This window comes from Lipotes vexillifer, unplaced genomic scaffold (genome assembly GCF_000442215.2).
Source record: "Lipotes vexillifer unplaced genomic scaffold, Lipotes_vexillifer_v1.1 scaffold528, whole genome shotgun sequence".
NCBI lineage: Eukaryota > Metazoa > Chordata > Mammalia > Artiodactyla > Lipotidae > Lipotes > Lipotes vexillifer.
Window position 1 is genome coordinate 1,632,526 of NW_006794582.1, and position 20,196 is coordinate 1,652,721.

At 39.8% G+C, this 20,196-nt stretch overlaps 1 protein-coding gene across 2 annotated transcripts in view; it reads right to left on the reverse strand.

Annotated features, from left to right (window-relative positions):
• Window positions 1-20,196, reverse strand: part of STK38 (serine/threonine kinase 38) — a 44,514-nt gene that overhangs the window by 9,765 nt on the left and 14,553 nt on the right. For both annotated transcript variants that reach the window (XM_007467270.1, XM_007467271.1), the window contains exons 3-9: window positions 16,759-16,810; window positions 15,716-15,838; window positions 13,886-13,969; window positions 9,903-10,026; window positions 7,536-7,690; window positions 3,228-3,330; window positions 2,299-2,360 (exon numbers count right to left, since the gene is read on the reverse strand). In XM_007467270.1, the coding sequence (XP_007467332.1) occupies window positions 2,299-2,360; window positions 3,228-3,330; window positions 7,536-7,690; window positions 9,903-10,026; window positions 13,886-13,969; window positions 15,716-15,838; window positions 16,759-16,810 (703 nt within the window). The remainder of the gene's footprint in view (window positions 1-2,298; window positions 2,361-3,227; window positions 3,331-7,535; window positions 7,691-9,902; window positions 10,027-13,885; window positions 13,970-15,715; window positions 15,839-16,758; window positions 16,811-20,196) is intronic.

A 20,196-nucleotide genomic window follows, 5' to 3' on the forward strand; every position in this document is an offset into this window, starting at 1 on the left:
GCACAACCCGTTGCCCCCTGCATCGGCAGGCGGACTCTCAACCACTGCGCCAACCAGGGAAGCCTAACTGACCTTTTGAAGACTGAAAGTTAGCTTTATTTTCTTCAAGTTATCAGAGGAGGTCATATGAGGATGACCACTTCTACTATAGATAGAGTAAAAAGGCAAGAACCTTAACCACAGCATGAGAACCTAAGTTTATTCAGATTAAAAAACATTAACTATTAAAGAACACTTAACTCCAAATATGGAACTTGGGACATTTCCTTCCTTACAGACCTATAAGGGGTTCCTAGTAAGTCTGACATGACCCTTTGGTATATGTCAAAGGGCATAAAGGTTCTCAGAGTACAAGAATAATTTAAGGTATTTAAGCTTAATTACCCCCAAAATTAAAGTGGCCAAAGGTTAAATCTTAGTTTGCTTTTAAAAAAATTTTTTTTAATCACAGAAGATTCCTTACCTTTTGTTACCCTCCAAAACATAATTATCAGTCTCCCAATAATGCAGGAGCTACTGTTTAAGAAATAGTCTCTTAGATAGAGGGTCTCAACTTTCACTGCACAGTAGAATCACCCAGAGCCCTTTAAAAAATCAGATAAGAGGGCTTCCCTGGTGGCGCAGTGGTTGAGAGTCCGCCTGCCGATGCAGGGGACATGGGTTCGTGCCCTGGTACGGGAAGATCCCACATGCCGCAGAGCGGCTGTGCCCGTGAGCCATGGCTGCTGAGCCTGTGCTCCGCAACCGGAGAGGCCACAACAGTGAGAGGCCCGCGTACAGCAAAAATAAATTAAAAAAAAAAAAAAAATCAGATAAGATACCGAGACTATATACCCCAAACCAACTGCATCAGAATCTCTTGGGGTGGGACCCAGCATCAGTAAGTTCTGAAGTTCCCTAGGTGATTCTGGTATGCAGCCAAGGCTAAGATCTACTGCTCTATGAGAGACATAATAGAAGCACCTGACCAAATCTGCTCCTGACATTCCCTAATCCTTAACAAACTATGAAAAGAAGGCTATGATGTGACTAGCTATACCAAACTTAAGTATCCCCAAGTTAATGTTAGAAAAGATATCACAGATTAATTTCATTTTCTACATTTCCAAAACCCAGGTTTAACATAAAAATCATAATATTCAAAGCATGGTCTTGAGACCCACTGATGGGCCTTAAATGAATCCAAAAATTGCAAGCCTTTCTTTTGATTCTTTCTTAATCCTAAGTCTTCCACTTTCACATATGACTAACAGGTACTTAGTAGCAACCTACTAAATGAGTTATTAAAGATACTATAGAGAACTCTAATTCACTATTTTACTAAGAAGTCTGGCCAAAACACTGTATTTGGCAAACCTGCCAAGTTACAACTGTATACACCAACAAGCAGAAGTGCCACTATTTCTAGCTAATACACATGCATAATCATCATTCCAAGTTAGTCATAGTTCTCCATCCCTGCTATTCTTGCTTTCTAATGACCAACTGCTATAGTTTAGCTTTACTATTTTCAATTTGCTATTGGGCTTCTAGGAAAGCCTAAGTATGTAGTGATACATATTTCTATTATACCTGGTCAATAATTCTCCAATAAGTAGACACTGGGATATGTGCATTGCATTTTATGAACCAATGAGTCAGAATAAAAGTTTGCCTAGACAGCAGTATTTCACTGGTGAATTTGTACTATTTAAATAAATTCCAACATGCTATTGATATCAAGGTAAATGCAATAATGTTACTTATTTTTAAGCTTGTGAGGCATAATTTTATGTGTATATACTCAAATACTAGTAAAGTAAGCATTTCCCTTAAATTTCTCTCCAGTTTTTATCACCAAGTTCCTTTTTCCACCATAAAGTAGGAAAGGATGGGGCAGGTGAACTGATTTGACTCAGTGAATCAAACTTTTAAGTTTGAGAACCACAGCCTTAAAGTTCTGGGTAGGTATTTGTACTTAGTTTAATTTTGCGAGAACTCCATCTTAAATATAACCCCTTTACCACAATAAACATAGAGAAAAGGTAAAACAGGAAGGAAAGGGGTTGTCACCAATGTAAAAGGTCAAAATGAGGTCATCCACTGAAAATGTCACAACCAAAATAACCTCATATTATCTGCCCTCCTTCAAAAGATTACTTTTGGCGCTACCAACATAATGACAGTGCTCTATTAAGGTAATTTAAAACAAGGAATAGGTTAAGCTGCAAACATTTATCAAATGCAAATTTATGTGCATACTTTTAAACTGATTCATACTTGGTTTGTAGCATTTAAGAAGCCACAAATATTACTTACTAGCTGACGTCTGTTTCTTTTCCAGGTTTCTGCTTTCCTTTTGGAATTCATGTTCTGAAAAGCTAAAAGCAGAGAAAACAAGTTCTAATCAAAGTTCAGGAATTAAAGTTTACTACTTTTTTAGGCTCTGGTTCAAGTCACATGAGACCCTCAAGTCTTGCTTTTCTGCCCATACATCAATAACTCTGGATGACACATTTCCCAGCAAATTCATAAGCCCAAATCAGAGGCTCTAAAGCATTAACTCAAAGAATCACACAATAAGAGTTGTAAGCCACACTCCTATGTGGATCAGGTGGCCAGAGAGGACACGGACAGGCCTTAAACAAAATTACAGGGAATTTAATCAGAATCACAGGGAATTCAGTCTCATAAGAAGCAAAGGTCCCAAAGTGGACCTAAAACATTCACAACTTCTCAAAATTACTATCAAATTTCCAACAGTAGTAACTGTTACATAATCAGAGACTTCTGAATATATAATACACTATGGACATAATAAGCTTCTCAAGGATGAACTGTAATTTTACTACAGAGTTTCAACGGTTTGATAGAGTGAAAGTAACTCATAAACTTCTTTCTGCCATGACAGAAAGAAGCACCAAGGATAAATCTAATCTGGAGTTGTTTCCCAGGACTCTTTCCTCTACTACTTTTGCTTGCCTGCTCCTTATTCATCCCTTGTAACCTTCTCAGTAGAGCTCCAAAGAATGCTATTTTGGACATCTGCCTTTAACACATTTGGTAGCCTTTATCTTGCCTCACCATATAGTACAAATCACAGGCAAACCTGGGAAAGTATTTTTACTCTTTAAAGACTCAAACTGTGAGAATCTCCTAATCCATCCCGCATATTTTGGTTACCAGGGGAACAGCTCTTCCAGGCCCAGTTAAGGGATAAAAAGGCTAACATCACTGTTAACACTTACTGAAATCACTGGGGAGGCTGTGGTTCAGATTCCTATAAAATTCTGTCCTATGTGCTTTTTTCAGTCCTGTGCAAAGGCCAAAGTCAGAAAGTTTCACGTGGCCCTATGGGGAGGAAACAAGGTAATGAATGGATGAACATTCATGGACGTGGAACAGAACATTATCTTCTCCAGCTCCGTGCAGTATCCATTGCAGCTCCACAGCCAAAGGATGCTGCTTTTTCTTTTACTACAGGGAGAAATATATAATAGCAAACAAATTCTTTAAAGATCACCCCAAATCCTATTATACAAATAAAAGTATTTTCATTTTTGCACATTACCTTTGTTTCTGTCCAAATATAAACTTTAAAACTAGTTGAACCCTCCATGGCATCTAACTTTTTTTTCACTTTTTTCGAATATTGAAATATAGTTAGCATACAATATTATATTAGTTTCAGGTGTATCCACAGCATCTAATTTTACTTCTTAAACTAACTCAATCAAATATTCTTCTGTGTTTCTTCAAAATCATTTTTAATGTCTACATAATATTCAAATGACTTAGTACATCGCTGTCTACCTATCCCCCGATACTGGATGCTTAATCCACTCTCAAAGCACCCCTGTGCCAGAGAGGGCCTGTGTTCCCAACCTTAATCACGCATGGTACAGAAGATGGTCTTAATAAATGGCTGTTAAATGATGAGTAAATAAACAAATCTTTGTTCATATAGCTTTTTCTCCACTTGAATTATTTCATCAGAATAAATGCCAAGGAGTAAACTATTCCAAAGACAAAGGGAATAAACTTTATTGCACAGTTATTGACAAATATTGCCACACTGTATTCCAATCATAAGTCTCTGACTTTATCATTCTCTTCAAAGAAAAATCACACCTCTTGTGAGCCAGGCACCATGCCTTTAAGTGTGCTGTCTCATTCTTAAGCCACACTTCACAGACTCAAGAGTCATTAAATGACTTTGGGGTGAAATGGCAGAACCAAAGCCGAAAATCAATGCTCTCTCTCTCCAGACCAGGATTACTTAACCTCTCCAACCCCCTGATCTCATCTGGAAAATGGGAATAATGATATCTTCCTGGCAAGAATGATGAGAATTAATGCATGTACGGCTCCTAACCTGGTACCTGGCACATGCCTAGCCCTAAGGAAGAGGAAGGTGTTCTTGGGGTGGTGAGATTCTCCTTGCAGGACATTTGGTCCACACCAAAAGGTCCTTGATACTTGGCTCTGTCCAAAGCCATTTGGCATGGACACTTTGGATTGGACCAGATTGCAAGGAATTTTTTGCATGGACCAAATGTCTTATGAACATTTTAGACAGGACCAAGTGTCCACTAACCAAAATTTTAAATAGATAAGGAGGTAAAACCAAAAACAGGGGAGGGACTCCTGATGCTCAGGGATCTACACTGCTCAAGGTCACACAATTAAAAGTGATGTGGCCAAGGTCTGAGCTCCAATGACTCATCTGTGGTCTTTCCATGATAACACCTTCCTTCAGTCCGTAACATACAAACTTCCCAGCGTACAAGGCTACAGAAGCTTTGTTTAGGGTCAGGTTTTTGGAGGTTTTTTTATCCCATTAGGTTTGGCTGTGTGTGTGTGTGTGTGTGTGTGTGTGTGTGTGTGTGTGTGTGTGTGTCTGTCTGTCTGTCTCTGTCTGTCTGTCTTTGGTAAACTACCAAAGACAAAAGACAGCTTTGGGCCTGCTAACCTAGTATCCTCCTTTAAGACTTGCAAATAACCTGTTCTGCAAGCCAAGGAAGTGTTTTATAGTTCTCATAATTACATAGTTTACCTGGACACCTCCAAGAAAAAGTGTCTTAAAAAGCAGTGCCAGGGCTTCCCTGGTGGCGCAGAGGTTAAGAATCCGCCTGCCAATGCTGGGGACATGGGTTCGAGCCCTGGTCCGGGAAGATCCCACATGCTGTGGAGCAACTAAGCCCGTGCACCACAGCTACTGAGCCTGTGCTCTAGAGCCCGCCAGCCACAACTACTGAGCCCATGCACCACATCTACTGAAGCCCATGCTCCACAATAAGAGAAATCACCACAATGAGAAACCCATGCACCGCAACAAAGAGTAGCCCCTGCTCACCACAACTAGAGAAAGCCTGCGCACAGCAACGAAGACCCAACACAGTCAAAAATAAATAAATTTATTTTTAAAAAAAGCAGTGCCTGGAGCAAATGCTATTCAAACCTAAATTTTCAGGGAACTCTGTAGCTCTTCTGAGTATACAGGAGGAACTCAAAATGTCTACATTTTCACTTCTATAATCTATATGGCTAAACACATATATGAGCTCTCCTCTATAAGTCTGGGCTAGCATATGGTAGACAGCATGTCTGCACCAAACAGGGTTCCCAAATCCACCTCAGCTAGACTGAGTCCCCAAGCTCTTGGCCTTCAGTATGTTTGCTGACCTTAAACACAGAGTACGGCCTACAACTAAGCGAGAACTAAGGCACCTGGGGTACAGGACCAAGGCATCTGAACCCAAGACCACACAAAGTAGGGCTACTGCTTTATTAAAAATATATCTGGGACTTCCCTGATGGTGCAGTGGTTAAGAATCCGCCTGCTAATGCAGGGGAAACGGGTTTAATCCGTTCGGTCCAGGAAGATCCCACATGCAGTGGAGCAACTAAGTCCGAGAGCCACAACTACTGAGCCCACACGCTGCAACTACTGAAGCCCGTGCACCTAAAGCCCGTGCTCCACAACAAGAGAAGCCACCGCAACGAGAAGCCCATGCACCCCAATAAAGAGTAGCCCCCACACACTGCAACTAGAGAAAGCTCGCGTGCAGCAATGAAGACCCAAGGGAGCCAAAAATAAATTAATTAAAAAAAAATAAAACCCTTCTATCAGGCACAGTTTAAAAAAATATATATATATATATGTATCTGAACTTAAGGACAGAAAAATAATTTCATATACATTAACATTTTAAAAGCAGAATACCAAGCTATTTACTTTTACGATGCTAACTAACTGTACATAAACTGACACAAACAGAAAAGGTACTGAAGCTATTTTACTAAAATAGTGGTGATCTTTGAACAATAACATTATAGGTATTTTTCTTCTTTATAGCTCTCTGTATTGTTCAAACTTTCCATTACGTATATACATTATTCTTAAAATAAAGAAAAAAACTATTAACTAGAAGAAATTATCTGACAAACCTCCTACCCTCTTTAAACAGAAAGATTAAGGTTTTCAAAGAAAGTAGACCAAAACTTCAGATTTTTCAAAGACTGTTATCAAAAGACAGTAAGAGAGGGCTTCCCTGGTGGCGCAGTGGTTGAGAGTCCACCTGCCGATGCAGGGGACACGGGTTTGTGCCCCGGTCCCGGAAGATCCCACATGCCGCGGAGCAGCTGGGCCCGTGAGTCATGGCCGCTGAGCCTGCGAGTCCGGAGCCTGTGCTCCGCAACAGGCGAGGCCACAACAGTGAGAGGCCCACGTAACGCAAAAAAAAAAAAAAAAAAAAAAAAAAAAAAAAAGACAGTAAGAAAGAAAAAATACCCTAGGAGTTAAATTTACTTTCCTACTTAAAAGAAAAATTCAGTCTAGACAACAATTCTATGTACCAGAACACAACAACCTAGAATTTTAGAGCTGGAGGAGACTTTGGAGCTTCTCTGGATCAATATATTCACTTTATAGATAAGTGAGATCCAGACAGTGGAGGAACTTGTCAAGGAGCATCCAACAATTTAGCAGCACAGGGATTCTCTTCTGATTTGCTGTGAGTTTAAGAATCAGGCAACTAACCTCATTTGCATGTCTAAAGATGACTACAAAGAGGCCATCACAGAGACTGAGCAGGACTCTGCCTTAAGCAGAGGGCACAGGATTTGGAACCTGAACTTTGTGGCAGATTATTGTTGCTGTTGCCTTACTTCCTGGTTCTTGGCTGGGATCCTCAACAGATGAGGTTGCCCAACAAAAGGGTTCTCGATAGGTGATGCAATAGTATAGTTAATTATATGCTAAGAGAAGATGACTATCTTTGGCTTTATTACAAAATAACTTAAATCAATTTTATTCTTCATCACTTTCCAAAATGTTCTTTATCTTTACGAGGAACTGTTCAGTCAAATTATGGAATTCATAAGCCTTTCAGAGAAAGTAAGTAACAGCAAACTTACCTGTAAGAAAAAGAAAAAAATGTATCGGGTAGCTCACAGCTCCCCTACTGTGATTACTGCAAGCCACGCAGGTGTTAAAGCAGAGGCTGCTCAAACAGGTAAAGACATGCTGGTCAGGCTGCTACTCCCCACAGTACCTTGCTGTCCAGGAGAAGGTTGTCTGGTTTGATGTCTCTGTGGATGAATCCGAGTTGGTGGATGGAGTCTATGGCTAATACTGTCTCTGCTGCATAAAACTGAGTCTCCTCTTCTGTCAGTGTGTCTTTCTTCATCAGCAGGGTCATCATGTCCCCTGGAAACAAGAAGATACAAAGTACACACACACACACAAAACAACACACGAATAAATGCCAGTTTTCAATATGTCTCCCCTATCTGCCAATGTAAGGCGGTGCTAAACAGGCCTCTGCTCTGTCCCAGATATTACCCACTACGGGCAGAAATGCCCAATATGAGCAGAAATGGTAAGCAGTTTCTAACACTTAAAAGGTAAAAATTCACAGCCAGGGAGTGCACAACACTTTCACCTAAGCTAACTGATGCTGACCCCTGAGCTGTGATTTCCCTTTTACTTTGGAAAGAGAAAGGAAATTCCTCACACTAAAATAAATAAATAAGTAGACAAATAAATTTAAGATAATTTTTTGGACTGGGGGAAAAGCTACTTTACTTTTCACTTTGCACAAATATCTGCAAACTTCTCTCTACCTAGAACCAAATGGCATTTCCACATAGGCTGTACTGCCATTATCAGAGAGAGGCTGAAATGCCAAACAACAAAAACGTAAAAATTCTGGGAGGCTGAGAACAAGCTCTCCAATGTGTATTCACAAAACACTAGAACATAAATAAAAAGGTGGGATTTAGGTAGCAAAGTGTTACTAAACAAAAGCTAAATATGAACTGAAAATGCTACAGACTAGGATGTGTAATAGCTGCCTCCCAAAAGTACACGGTGAACACCTCCCTAGATCAGTTGGGTTTTTTCTCCAGTATTTTATTGTAGGTACTTAAATATACACCAAAATGCTTTACGCAACTTTTAGAACACAACATCAGTATTTTAGCAGTTAAAAGGTAACCTTAGTTTTCTGCAAAGTCAAAATTTAGTTATTTCTGCTTAATACCATCAATATAAAATGGTGAAAAAAAGATTCTGATCCTAACTCAACAGTCAGACAAAAGCAAAGCAAAGGAAATATGAATAAGCAGTTTAAAGCTAAAAATAACAGGAAATATTCAGTTTAGATCGCATAGGAAGACATTTATATTAGAAAACAGGGAAAAGAGATAGAAACCTCTGATTTTAATAGAGCGCCATGCTGCTTTTTAAATTTAATTTACAACTTTGAAGGAATTTTTGTATTCTTGAAGAAAAGTGGATATTTTACCCTTGGGCAAAAATTAAGCCATTTATTAAAATGCTCCTTTTTGCCCCAAAACTTAAAAAACATGACTGCCTTATCACTCCTGGCAGCCACACATTCAATCTGGAGGCACATTCGAGACTCAGGCTAGCTCTAAGTTATCTGCGAGGCCTTAGCGCTGTGGCCCCACCTGTGTGGGCTTGCCCAGATGATCAGAGCGCTCAGGCCAGGCAATCTATGGCTCTGCAGGCCAGCTCCACCAGGTGCAAAGGGCAGAGTCCAGGAGACAAGAGAGTCTATGGAAGATGGTGCAGGTAAGGTTTGAGGAGACACATGTCAAGGGGCTGGCTGGTTACTGAACTGGTTCTTACTCCCGTTTAACGACTGGTATCTAAATGTTAAAAAGTTTCTCCTCATTCTATCAGATAGATTCTTTTCTAGCCTTCATCAGTTGTTAATAAAAAATTATTGATGACCTTAAATCTAAACTAAAGGTTGTCACAAGATCAAATATTACACCACAATTATACTAGTTTTGCTCTAGAAGCAAAAAAGAAAAAGTTTTCTTTCTTTCCTACCAGTGTGCTCACAGTTTGTCTGCTCACTGGGAAACAGACTGTGTTCCCCAGAACAGATGCATGCTCTGTTCTGGGTGTACTTTGGAGCTGTCTCAGAAGATGCACATGCCGAGTTACATAAAACTTGAAATCTCAGAAATGAGAAACTGATTGTGGCTACTAATATAGGTAATGAGAAATTCACTTCTTATAAGTTATAGAAAAAAAGTTGAAGCAAAGAATGTAATAGCTTCAATTCTGTCACTGGGGTAACTAATTATACATGATTCCACTGACAGGAGGGCAGGCAAAGCCCCTAGTTTATTCCTATATATTTAGAAAGAAAAAGAAAGAAATATCCATCTGAAATTATGAGAATGAAGGAGAAGGTTACTTTTATGGCCCTAAAGCTGTAGAAAGGCACCCCAGCACAGACAGGTTACTGACCTCCTTACAGACCTAAAAAGATACAGAAAGCAACTTTGTGAGCACGATTAAAAGTAGAAAGGAGGGTTAATTGAAGTGATAGAGAAACCACAAAACAAAAAGGAAAAATGACCTTTCATCGTCAAGTAATTACCTCCAGGCAGGAACTCCATGATTAGGTAGAGGTTTAGCTTATCCTGAAAACTATAGAACATTTTCACAACCCACAAACTGTCTGCCTCCACTAGAATGTCACGCTCCGCACGAATGTGGCCAACCTGGAGGTACACGCATTTGATTAATGACAAGCCTTGCTCTGCTTTATTAGACTGTATATTTGTTTAAACAATTTAAATACTGCTTTGAGTATTAAACTGTGATGATACAAAAGATCTAATTTATGCTTAGGCAAACCTACTAACTCAAAATTGACAACATTTGACTTGAAGGTATTCAGTAATGAAAACTTGAGTGATGAAAGGCTTAAAAAATGGCAAAATCAATGGCTTGAATGCAAAGGGAAACTTTAACAGTGCTATAAATGGAAACTTTGATTAGTTAAAATTACCATCCTTTTGCATATCTTTTTGTCCTAATAATCCTTTTTGATAGAAAGAAGTCCCCAAGATGAGACTCTCTAAACACATCCTCCCTCAGGTCTTCAATGACATCTGCAAAGACAATGCCCTGGTTGACAATTCCAGAATACTCTGATGCCACAACATTCAGTTCACTGCTGTGCACACAGGATGTGCTCGATCAGTTCTTACTGAACTTAAATATAAGAACACCTAAGAAAAGTTGTAGATTCAAATTTATGAGCTTGCCGTTTTCTATTTTTACTGTAATATCTAGCTAGGAAGACCAAGTTGCCAAACGTTTGGGAGAATTAATTTATTATTATCAAGTTTACCTTATCTACTTTAAGTATATAATAGTAATCAAAACACTGTTGCATATTATCAAGTCCCACCCCCTCTCCTCTTATATAAGTGTCACAAGATGCAAAACTTGGTTGAATCAGGTCTAAATTTATTAAGACCCAGTCCAATCCTTGAATAGAGGTTTTTGACCTTAACATATGTTCCAGGGCTGGACCTCCTAGAATATGTTCAGAGGTAAAGATATACCAAGTTCACAAACCGGCACTTCTATTGGCAAACTCAACCCATGGTTTTTGTTTTGAGACAATGTGCTGTATGCTTGTTTGTTTTACTGGGATGTCTTTACCAAAGACACAGATCCCAGCCCTCTCTCCTGTCTTACACCTAACCTGCCTCATTCTTCCATGCTAACTCCCACAGGCCTAAAAGCATTTGAGTTTTCAGTTTCTACTAAAATTGTTCTTTAGGAAATTTTTTAATAAATTCAATGTCTTAAAACAGGGGTCCCCGGTACCCATCTGCAGCCTGTTAGGAACCGGGCCGCACAGCAGCAGGCGAGCAAGCAAAGCTTCATCTGCTGCTCCCCATCACTCCCCATCGCTTGCATTACCACCTGAAACATCCCACCTCCCCCCGCCAGTCCGTGGAAAGATTGTCTGCCATGAAACCAGTCCCTGGTGCCAAAAAGGTTGGGGACCGCTGTCTTAGAAAATTTAATTTTTACATCTCTACTTATGGTATGAGGGTGGGAAAAATGGAAGAAGATAAGGGTGATAAGGAACAGTGCTATAAAATCATGAAGAAGCCAAGTAATGCTTTGAGGAAATGCTCATGCCGAAAATGCACTGCTAAAATGCAGACCTGGCTATGACCCAGTCAATTACTACACGAAGACCATACACAGCAGCATTCACCCACCTCTGCTTCCCTTGTCTCCTGTTAAGGCCTCTACCTACTGTAGGGATGTATGGAAAAGAACAGACACTACCACTGCCACTTGTCACTCGCCTTAGAGGGCAGGATGGTGACTGCAACATTCTCAGTTTGTCACAGGGAAAGCTACCGGTACTGTGACCACACCTTGCCCTTCTCTCCTGGGGCTGAGACAGCAGCTAAGAACCTCAAGATCTAGAGGTGGAGTCAGGTGATTTTAGGGTAGGGGAGGGAAGAGCCAGAGGTGCAACTCACACCAGAGGTTCCCTTTCCCCTGTTCCATAAATATTGAATGGGGTGGGGGAATCACATGCTAGCTACTACCCTGGGCACTAGGAAAGCAGAGATGAAAGTCAGTCTTTGGTTCCATCCTAACACTATACTGGCATCACAACTGGAGGTTTTCCTTTCGCACTGGAAGAGAAACATGAAGAGACTAGCTACATGCTGATCTCTTATCCTTTAAAATTTATTTTCCAGGTAGCAGAAATTTCCATCTTGTGGGACAGAATAACAACCTGAACTCTCAGTGGGTAGCTGTAATTCCTGCTCAGTTTTGTAATAGCAAGTAAAAAGTTTTCCTCTGGATAAGCCACCTATACCTACAAAAAGTTAGGCTCTGAATCTATACTTTGTCAGCCCCACACCGAAGTGATGGATTTGCCCCACAAAGCTGCTGCATGCTTCCTCAAGACGACTGACCCAGGTAGAGTCTGTGGCCAGAAACTTTAATTGGCCCACACTGAGATCAAACTTACAGCTGAGTCCATCAGCAAGGTGAGCTACTAATTTAAGTGAATGCATCATTTAAAATCTTAATTTTAAACAGTAAAATTTTTAACAGAACAGACATGTCCTTTATTTTCATGTAGAAAATTTTTAGAAACTGATTTTGAAAAAGGTACAGTACTTGAGCAAATGTTTTTACACAATATGTTTGAATCATCCTGTTACCACTTCTGTTACCTCTGGCACATGCTATGAAGGATTAATAAGTCAAACTCATGATGTGTACTTCTCTTTACGATTTTATTCTGAACGGTAATCATTTGATAAAGGAAGATCTTGAGTCTTGCTTAAAACTATAGGAAATATATCTTGTAAAAATAGAATTTACTTGTGAAATACAAAATATACTGACTAATCAATACAGCCTTACATTTTCCTTTTCAAGATTAACTGAAACTCTTTCAGTGCCTACACCCATATCACACACTAATTTTTAGATATAATTAATAGGGCTAGTGTGCATTTTGAATAAGGTTGGTGTTATTGTCTGAAGATATACTGCCAGGGTATTTGATACTCTCAACCAAAATTCCTGGGAGTCTAAAGCTTCTGGGTAATATCGGAAAATTAAAGAGAAAATTAAAATCCCAAATTTTGAGCTGGCACTTAAATGAAGGGCAGAGAAGCCTTGGTGATTACACCTCCTCTCGAGCAGCAGGAAGGACTGGGTGTGGGGCTGGCCTCCATCCCAGCTCTTAGGCTCTGTATCCAGAGGTCTCCTTTCCATGGGGTCTCTCTGCCCTCCTGTAGCAACTGGTATTCTACAGGATATTTGCAGGTGTCACCCATTATAATCTGTTCTTAAGCAACCTGCTAAATTAAATTAGATTTATAGAAAGTCTGCATTTTCATTTTTAATGTATTGTCCAATATTTAAAATCTTAGTTATTCTACATGAAGTACGTAACGCATCTTATAAATCTATTTGCAAAGTAGGTTTGAGGTTTTAGAAAGTATCCTTAATCATTAAAGAAGAATCTGCATTGCTCTGCCGTTTGCATTATATTTTTTCAAATGCATTCCAAAAGAAGACTGGTCTTAGGTAGTGATGAGCCACTGAGAAGACCCAACTTTGGTTTGCATGTACAGAATGAAGCAATGTAAGACACATTTTAGATCGCAAATTCTAAATTCTAATTGCTAAGCCTCAGTTCCAAGGTGTATATACAACTTCTATCTCTCAGCATTCAGTAAGGAACATGCTACCACAGTAAGAAAGACCTCAAAAAAAGGCTCCTGATGACAAGGACACCTTGTGATCAACTGGGAGACACAAATATCAGATATTTCTCTAGTAGGTTTTCAACTTTAAAAAGTCTGCACATAATGTAGAGGCATTATTTGTACTTTTAAAATACATGTAACTCCTTCTTTTGGGGAGAAAGAAAAGCAATATTACATGTATATTCATACATGACAGGGCTAAAGAAAACTAAAATAGGAATATACACTTCAATTAAGCAAAAAGAACAGTTCTAGGAGACAAAAATTCATAAGCTGACTAAAATCGCTGCTTCAATTGTGTTTTTACCTGTTCTTTTTCAAGCATATCTGCTTTACGGAGTATTTTCATTGCATACACATGCCCTGTATCTTTCTTCTGAACAAGCCGCACCTAAAAGTTATAAAGAAATGCCAAAAGTTCACAATGCCAAGCTAATGCTTTCATGTGTTATAGGAAGTAATATTTAAACTGGAAAAGTACTGCAATTTTTATATAAGCAACTAGCAATAATAAAGCAGAAGAAAATGCTTTTCAATGTTCCAAAATGGATATATTACACACAGTGAAGTCAGTGCTGGAAACATCCTCAAATATCTCCACATCTGAACAGCTCTGGCTCCCTAGTTGAACAAATCAATCTAACTTTAAACCCTCACTGCGGGAATTCCCTGGCGATCCAGTGGTTAAGACTCAGGGCTTTCACTGCAAAGGGCTGTCACTTGCAAAGGGCCGGGGTTCAAATCCTGGTCGGGGAACTAAGATCCCGAAAGCCACGTGGCGTGGCCAAAAAGAAAAAAACAAACCCGCACTCTGGAACTTAAGGACTCATTAAACCCATGGCTCGTGTCAAGCAGTCAGCTCAGAAAACCTAAGGAAATGATTACAACAATGTTTAAAACAATAGCAAAAGCTCAGGTATAGAAAAAAAATGCCTGGAAGCATTAATAGGAATAATAGCATAATTAGGGGAATAATAGCATTAATAGCATAATCAGGGAAGTAGGGTTTTCTGCAGTTCTCCTTTCTCTTTCCTATTTTCCATTTTTTTTTTTTTTTTTAGAGAGAACAGATAATTTATGATGAAAAGAAAATAAGTGGTCTGCAAACCCAAACAAAACTTCTTGGAAATTTCCTGCACATCCTCCCCCTCTTCCCCCAAGATATGTATGTTTTCTTCTCCCTGCACCATTCTTTATGTTCTCCTCGAGTCCCATCTCCCCTCCTCACTGAATAGAGAGCCCTTTCAGAGGTGGTCCTGTACCTTTCCCTCTCTCAAGGGGCCAACAGGGATTCTGAACAATGAGGAATCAATTTAATCTTTCACCTGTGCCTTTGAATATGTACCCACATTTCCCCTAGGTACTGGTTTTTAATACTATGCTGCTCCTTTTATACAATGATAATGAAACTAATACATCAGTAGGTCATCCACTTTGGGCATTTTCCATGAATGGAGATGATCTTGCATGGGCTCATTCAAACCCTCCCCAACAGACTGCTCTTGTGACCAAGGAGGATGCACATGCAAGAGCAGCTGGGACAAAGTTGCAAATGCTTTCACTCTATACCACCACTTACATAACTTATTTCTATAAATTCTGTCACCTAGGGCCATCTTTTTAGAGCGGTACCAATCTGGCAGGAAGAAATAAAGGGTGGAGATATGCTGTGAGTTTGCTCCTGGAGAGGCAGTGTAATGCGAAAAGCAAGACCTTCAAGATCAGGAAGACCTAGGCCCCGCTTCTGGTACCACTGCTCAATGGTTATGTGATGCTGGAACATTACATATCCCCTCGGAGTCTTAATCTCATCGTGTATAAAATGAGTTACTGTCATGATTATAGGAGAGAAGCACTCAGTAAATAATAAATATTGATTTCTTTCTATCTTTCAACTCTCCCTCTAGATCAATACTTAAAGCATCAACATCATCTCTGGAAAAGCAGAGAACCACCAGATCCCTGGGACAGTGGAGAGGGAAAGAAAAAGAAGACAGAACACTTAAGATGTGGGGCTGGCATGCTTGACCCACGCACTTCATACTTCCGTTATATCAAGAATCATGAGCTCATGGTGTTAGAAGCTTTGAAGTTCTGTGGTATTTCTGTATTTGACAAGTCGCTGTGGTTTTTTTACCTCACCAAATGCTCCTCTGCCTATTACTTTTAAGGACTCAAAATCTTCCAATCCAAGTCTTGTTCTCTTCAAACGAAGAAACTCTGTTTCCTTCCGAGCATGTGCTGATCTCCTGAGTCGTTTCTAATGTTTAAATAAAGAGGGAGAGAGGTGGGAAAGGGAGGAGTTGGAACTGTGAAACTCTGCAACAAAGTCGTATTTGTGGTTTAACCCACCTGCAAAGCAGGGCCACAACAGACTAAGCATCATCTGTTCACACATGAAAGCACCACAGAATGACCCTTACAAGATCACTCCTCCGTTCCCAGGCTTTCAGATACAATAACCAAGCCATACTGAACAGACGGTGCCTCCTCCGAGGGCTGACTAACCTACGTCAACAATCGACTTTTCTAAAGCTTCTAATGAAGGAAGGATAAACAACCGACATTTTCCTTTAACCCTCCTTATATAAAAGTGTGGTTTTTAAATTTCCCTCTGGATTTTCTTTACACATTGTGGTTCATTTTATGTATTAACTTTCTACTGTTCCTACCAGTCTTGGGTATTTTTCACCATTTTCCTGGGTTCTATGATTCATTCCTCTTTTTGAAAGCATTTCCACTGACATTTCAGTTTCTTACATGGTTTCGAGTTAACTATATTTTCTGCCACATCTGTGGGCACTGGAAGGAAGGGCTGATTTGAGAGAGATTTTGCCTTGACAAAGATTTTTGAAATTTGCCCCACTTCTATGGAGCCTTTTCAGTGAATTAAAAATGCTATAATTTGCTTTTTTTAATTTTATTTCATCTCTTCCTTTTCTTGGAGTTCTAAAGCTAATTAATTTATTACAACAGAGCCTAGAGAAGTCATCCTCTCCTGGTACTTAATAATTAACTTCTCCCTCTGCATGAGTACCTAAATCCAGAAGCACACCAGCCCTCATAATTTCCTGTTATTGAGTCAAAACCATTCCCCTGTGCACCAAGGCTAACAACTTGCTGGATAAGATATGATCTGCCATGCTGGGTTTCAAGGAAAATTTTTTCAATATTAATTACCTCTTCATCTTTTAGGCCTTCTTCTTCCATCACTTTTTCTAACTTCTTTTGTCTAAAAATAAATAAAGACATATGAAATAACATTTGAATGATAACTTTCCGTTATCTATATGCAAACAAATTTTTACTGATAAAAACAGGTAAATCTCAAAATGCTTCATTAAAACAACAAATTACAATTATTAAGACAAAAAGATTCTCACCCTTAGTCAGTTCTACATTTTAACAAAAATTGTATGTTAATGCAACAAAGAATCTTATTTCAAAATGAAAAGTTCTCTTTTTTTCTGGTAACATTTCCTCCTTAACAAACCACAAACAGCTGGTGTTTGATAACCTCTTCTATCAGGGTGTTTCTCTCCTTGTCCCTGACTGAAATCTACTTCCTTTACTTTCACATCTTCCTCCTCCTCCCTGCCACAAGCAAAGAGTAATCACAACAAAGGTAAACACAGAATTTGGAGATTCAAGGGGGGGAAATGTTCAAAAAAGGTGACTGGCACTGCTGTTAAATCTTAAGACTCAAAGCCACATGGCACAGCCAAAACAAAAAACAAAAAAACAAAAATCATAAGACTCTAAATCCTTGGAGTACTAAACTTTAGAAACTGCGTCCAAGAATGTTGTTGATCTATATTCTCATACTGATTTGATAAAACTAAAAGAAACAAGTAAAACTTCCTTACAACCAATTCCACACAACTTTTATTTATTCGGCATAATAAATGAAAGCACATGGGCTGGAATCTCCTCTACCACTTATCAGCATTCCAGACAACAGGCAAGCTGAGCAGAGCAGGGAAGAAGTACAAGGTACACGAAGCAACAGCCTGTGGTCTAGCGCAGCTGAGGCACACACAACTTGGAATGCCACACTAAGAAGGTTGGCTCTTAGTCTGTAGACCTCAGAGCTCTCAGAGGCTTGTGCACAAAGGAGTGGTGTGATGAGGTTTCTATTTCAGAATGGCAGCCCGAAGTAATGAGCTGATGGACTGGCAGGGAAAGCAACTGACAAAGACGGAGGCAAACTGGAAGCTATCGTGAGTCCGACGGACAATAAATACCTGGAACTAGGGCTGGAAACCTAGAATGAAGTGAACAGAGCTACTGCAAAGATAACCAACCGGCAGAGGAGTCAAGGGAACAGTCTTAGAATTTCTTGTGTGGGAGGATAATGATGCCACTAACCAAGACAGGAAGCACAGAGAGAGGAACATGGGAAGATAATGAGTTTTATTTTAGTCAATGTGTATTTACTGCTATAATAGTATTTAGTTAAAATGAATATTTTTATTTAATTATATTTAATTACTGTTAGAAATCATATTACAGTACAAATCGACAGGCTGAGATGATAAACAAGAATTTGTGTCCAAACTCCCAGGAAGTGAAAAGATCTACTCTGACCGCGACGGAAAGAAGAAAGCATCTGCATGGCTCCCAGTCTGCTCACTTTTCTTCTCCTAGTTCCCAGAATATTTTGGGATATGCATCTATGTGTGCATATGTATTGGAGGGAGAAGGCTGTACTACTGGCACTTTCAGGAGTGAAAATTATTCCATTTCCATGGTTAAATAGTTGAAGTAGGGAAGAATAAGAAGAGTCAATGCATGTCAAGAACTGTAAGAACTCAACCATGGTCAGCTCCTTTTGTGCCTTGAGTATCAAACACCATCATACTTTCTGACTATATATTCTTTGAATGACCACACCAGACTGTGACAGCAGTCCAATGTGCTATCACACAATGTGTCACAGAGACAGCCCAAATTTTAAAACTAAACTGGACAGTATTCTACAGCTCTGTTGCGAGTGTAATTAAACTGGTCTCAGTAGATAACCTGCCTGAGAGTAAAGTTAACAGAATCAACACCTTGAACACAATCAGATTCTTTTCTTTTTGGCCATGGCACGTGACTTACGAGATGTGAGATCTTAGCCCCCTGACCAGGGATTGAACCCAGGGTCTCAGGCAGTGAGAGCTCGGAGTCCTAACCACTGGACTGCCAGGGAATTCCCCTCAGATTCTTTCATCAGAGAAAGTATCCAGAAAAAGCCTCTATCATGCAAAATTATCCATGGTAATGATTTATTGGGACCAAGCAACAAAGACCTTGAAGACACAAAAATGACAAACACAGTGACGTCTTACAAAAGGCTTACAAGTGACATCCTCTGTAAGACAATACCAAGGAATTACTAACTTTGTTAGACTCACGATGGCATTGTGATGACAAGAAAATGGCCATATTTTTGGAGATGCATACTGAAGTACGTAGGATTGAAATAACAGATGTTTGAAATTTGCTTTAAAACACAATAGCAAGAAAGAATAAAATGGAATAAATGAAACAAATTTAGCAAAGTCTTGATAATTACTGAATCTGAGGGATGACCGTATGGGGGCTCATTGTATTAGTCTTTCTACGCGTGTGTTTAAAAATGCCCACAATGATTAAGAAAGGCAGGCCTCGGGCTTCCCCGGTGGCACAGTGGTTGAGAGTCCGCCTGCCGATGCAGGGGACACAGGTTCATGCCCCTGGTCCGGGAAGATCCCACATGCCGCTGAGCGGCTAGGCCTGTGAGCCATGGCCCCTGGGCCTGCGCGTCCGGAGCCTGTGCTCTGCAGCAGGAGAGGCCATGGCAGTGAGAGGCCCACGTACTGCAAAAAGAAAAAAAAAAGAAGGCAGGCCCCCTCCACCACATCTCTCTGGTCGCAGGGCCCCGCTAGCTAACACTCCAGCCTCTGATGAGGCCTCTTCAGCTCAACTCCAATGTTCCAAACCAGAACCCTGGGAGGGAGAGGCACTTTCACACACAGAGGCCACACCCAACCCCACCCAGCAAGGCTTCCTCAAGTGAGCTCCATTTATTATCGTGTGAGACCATTTCCCACATGAGATGGTAAGTTCTTTTGAAGGCAGGGACCACATCTGAATCCTCCTTCTCCACTAAGAATAATGCTTTATACACAGCAACTTTTTAAGATGTATGTTGCTAAATTAAAAAAAAAAAGAAAAAAAGAAAAAAGGTCGGAACATGTCACAATGTACACACACATTCATGACTACTTCTTTTAATTAGCCCCCTTCACTACACCTAATTTAGACTCACCTCCAAGCACAGTTTGATTCAGAGGCAGCAGGGATAGGAGGAAAAGGCTAGTCCACTCACAAGCAAGTTGAGTAGACAATATTTCTAATTTCTGCTGATGATACACTTAAAATAACCAGGAAAAATGGTATAAACAGGGGGCATCTCCATGATCAAAACTGAATTCTCAGGAAATACTCTAAAAATGAATATTACACAAAATTTTAAAAATCTCAACAAATTACTTTGGTTTGACTGATATCTAGTCAGTGAATATCATTAGATAAGTCTAGACTTAACCATTTCTGGGGCCCAAATAAAACTGACACTTGCTCACTAGTAAT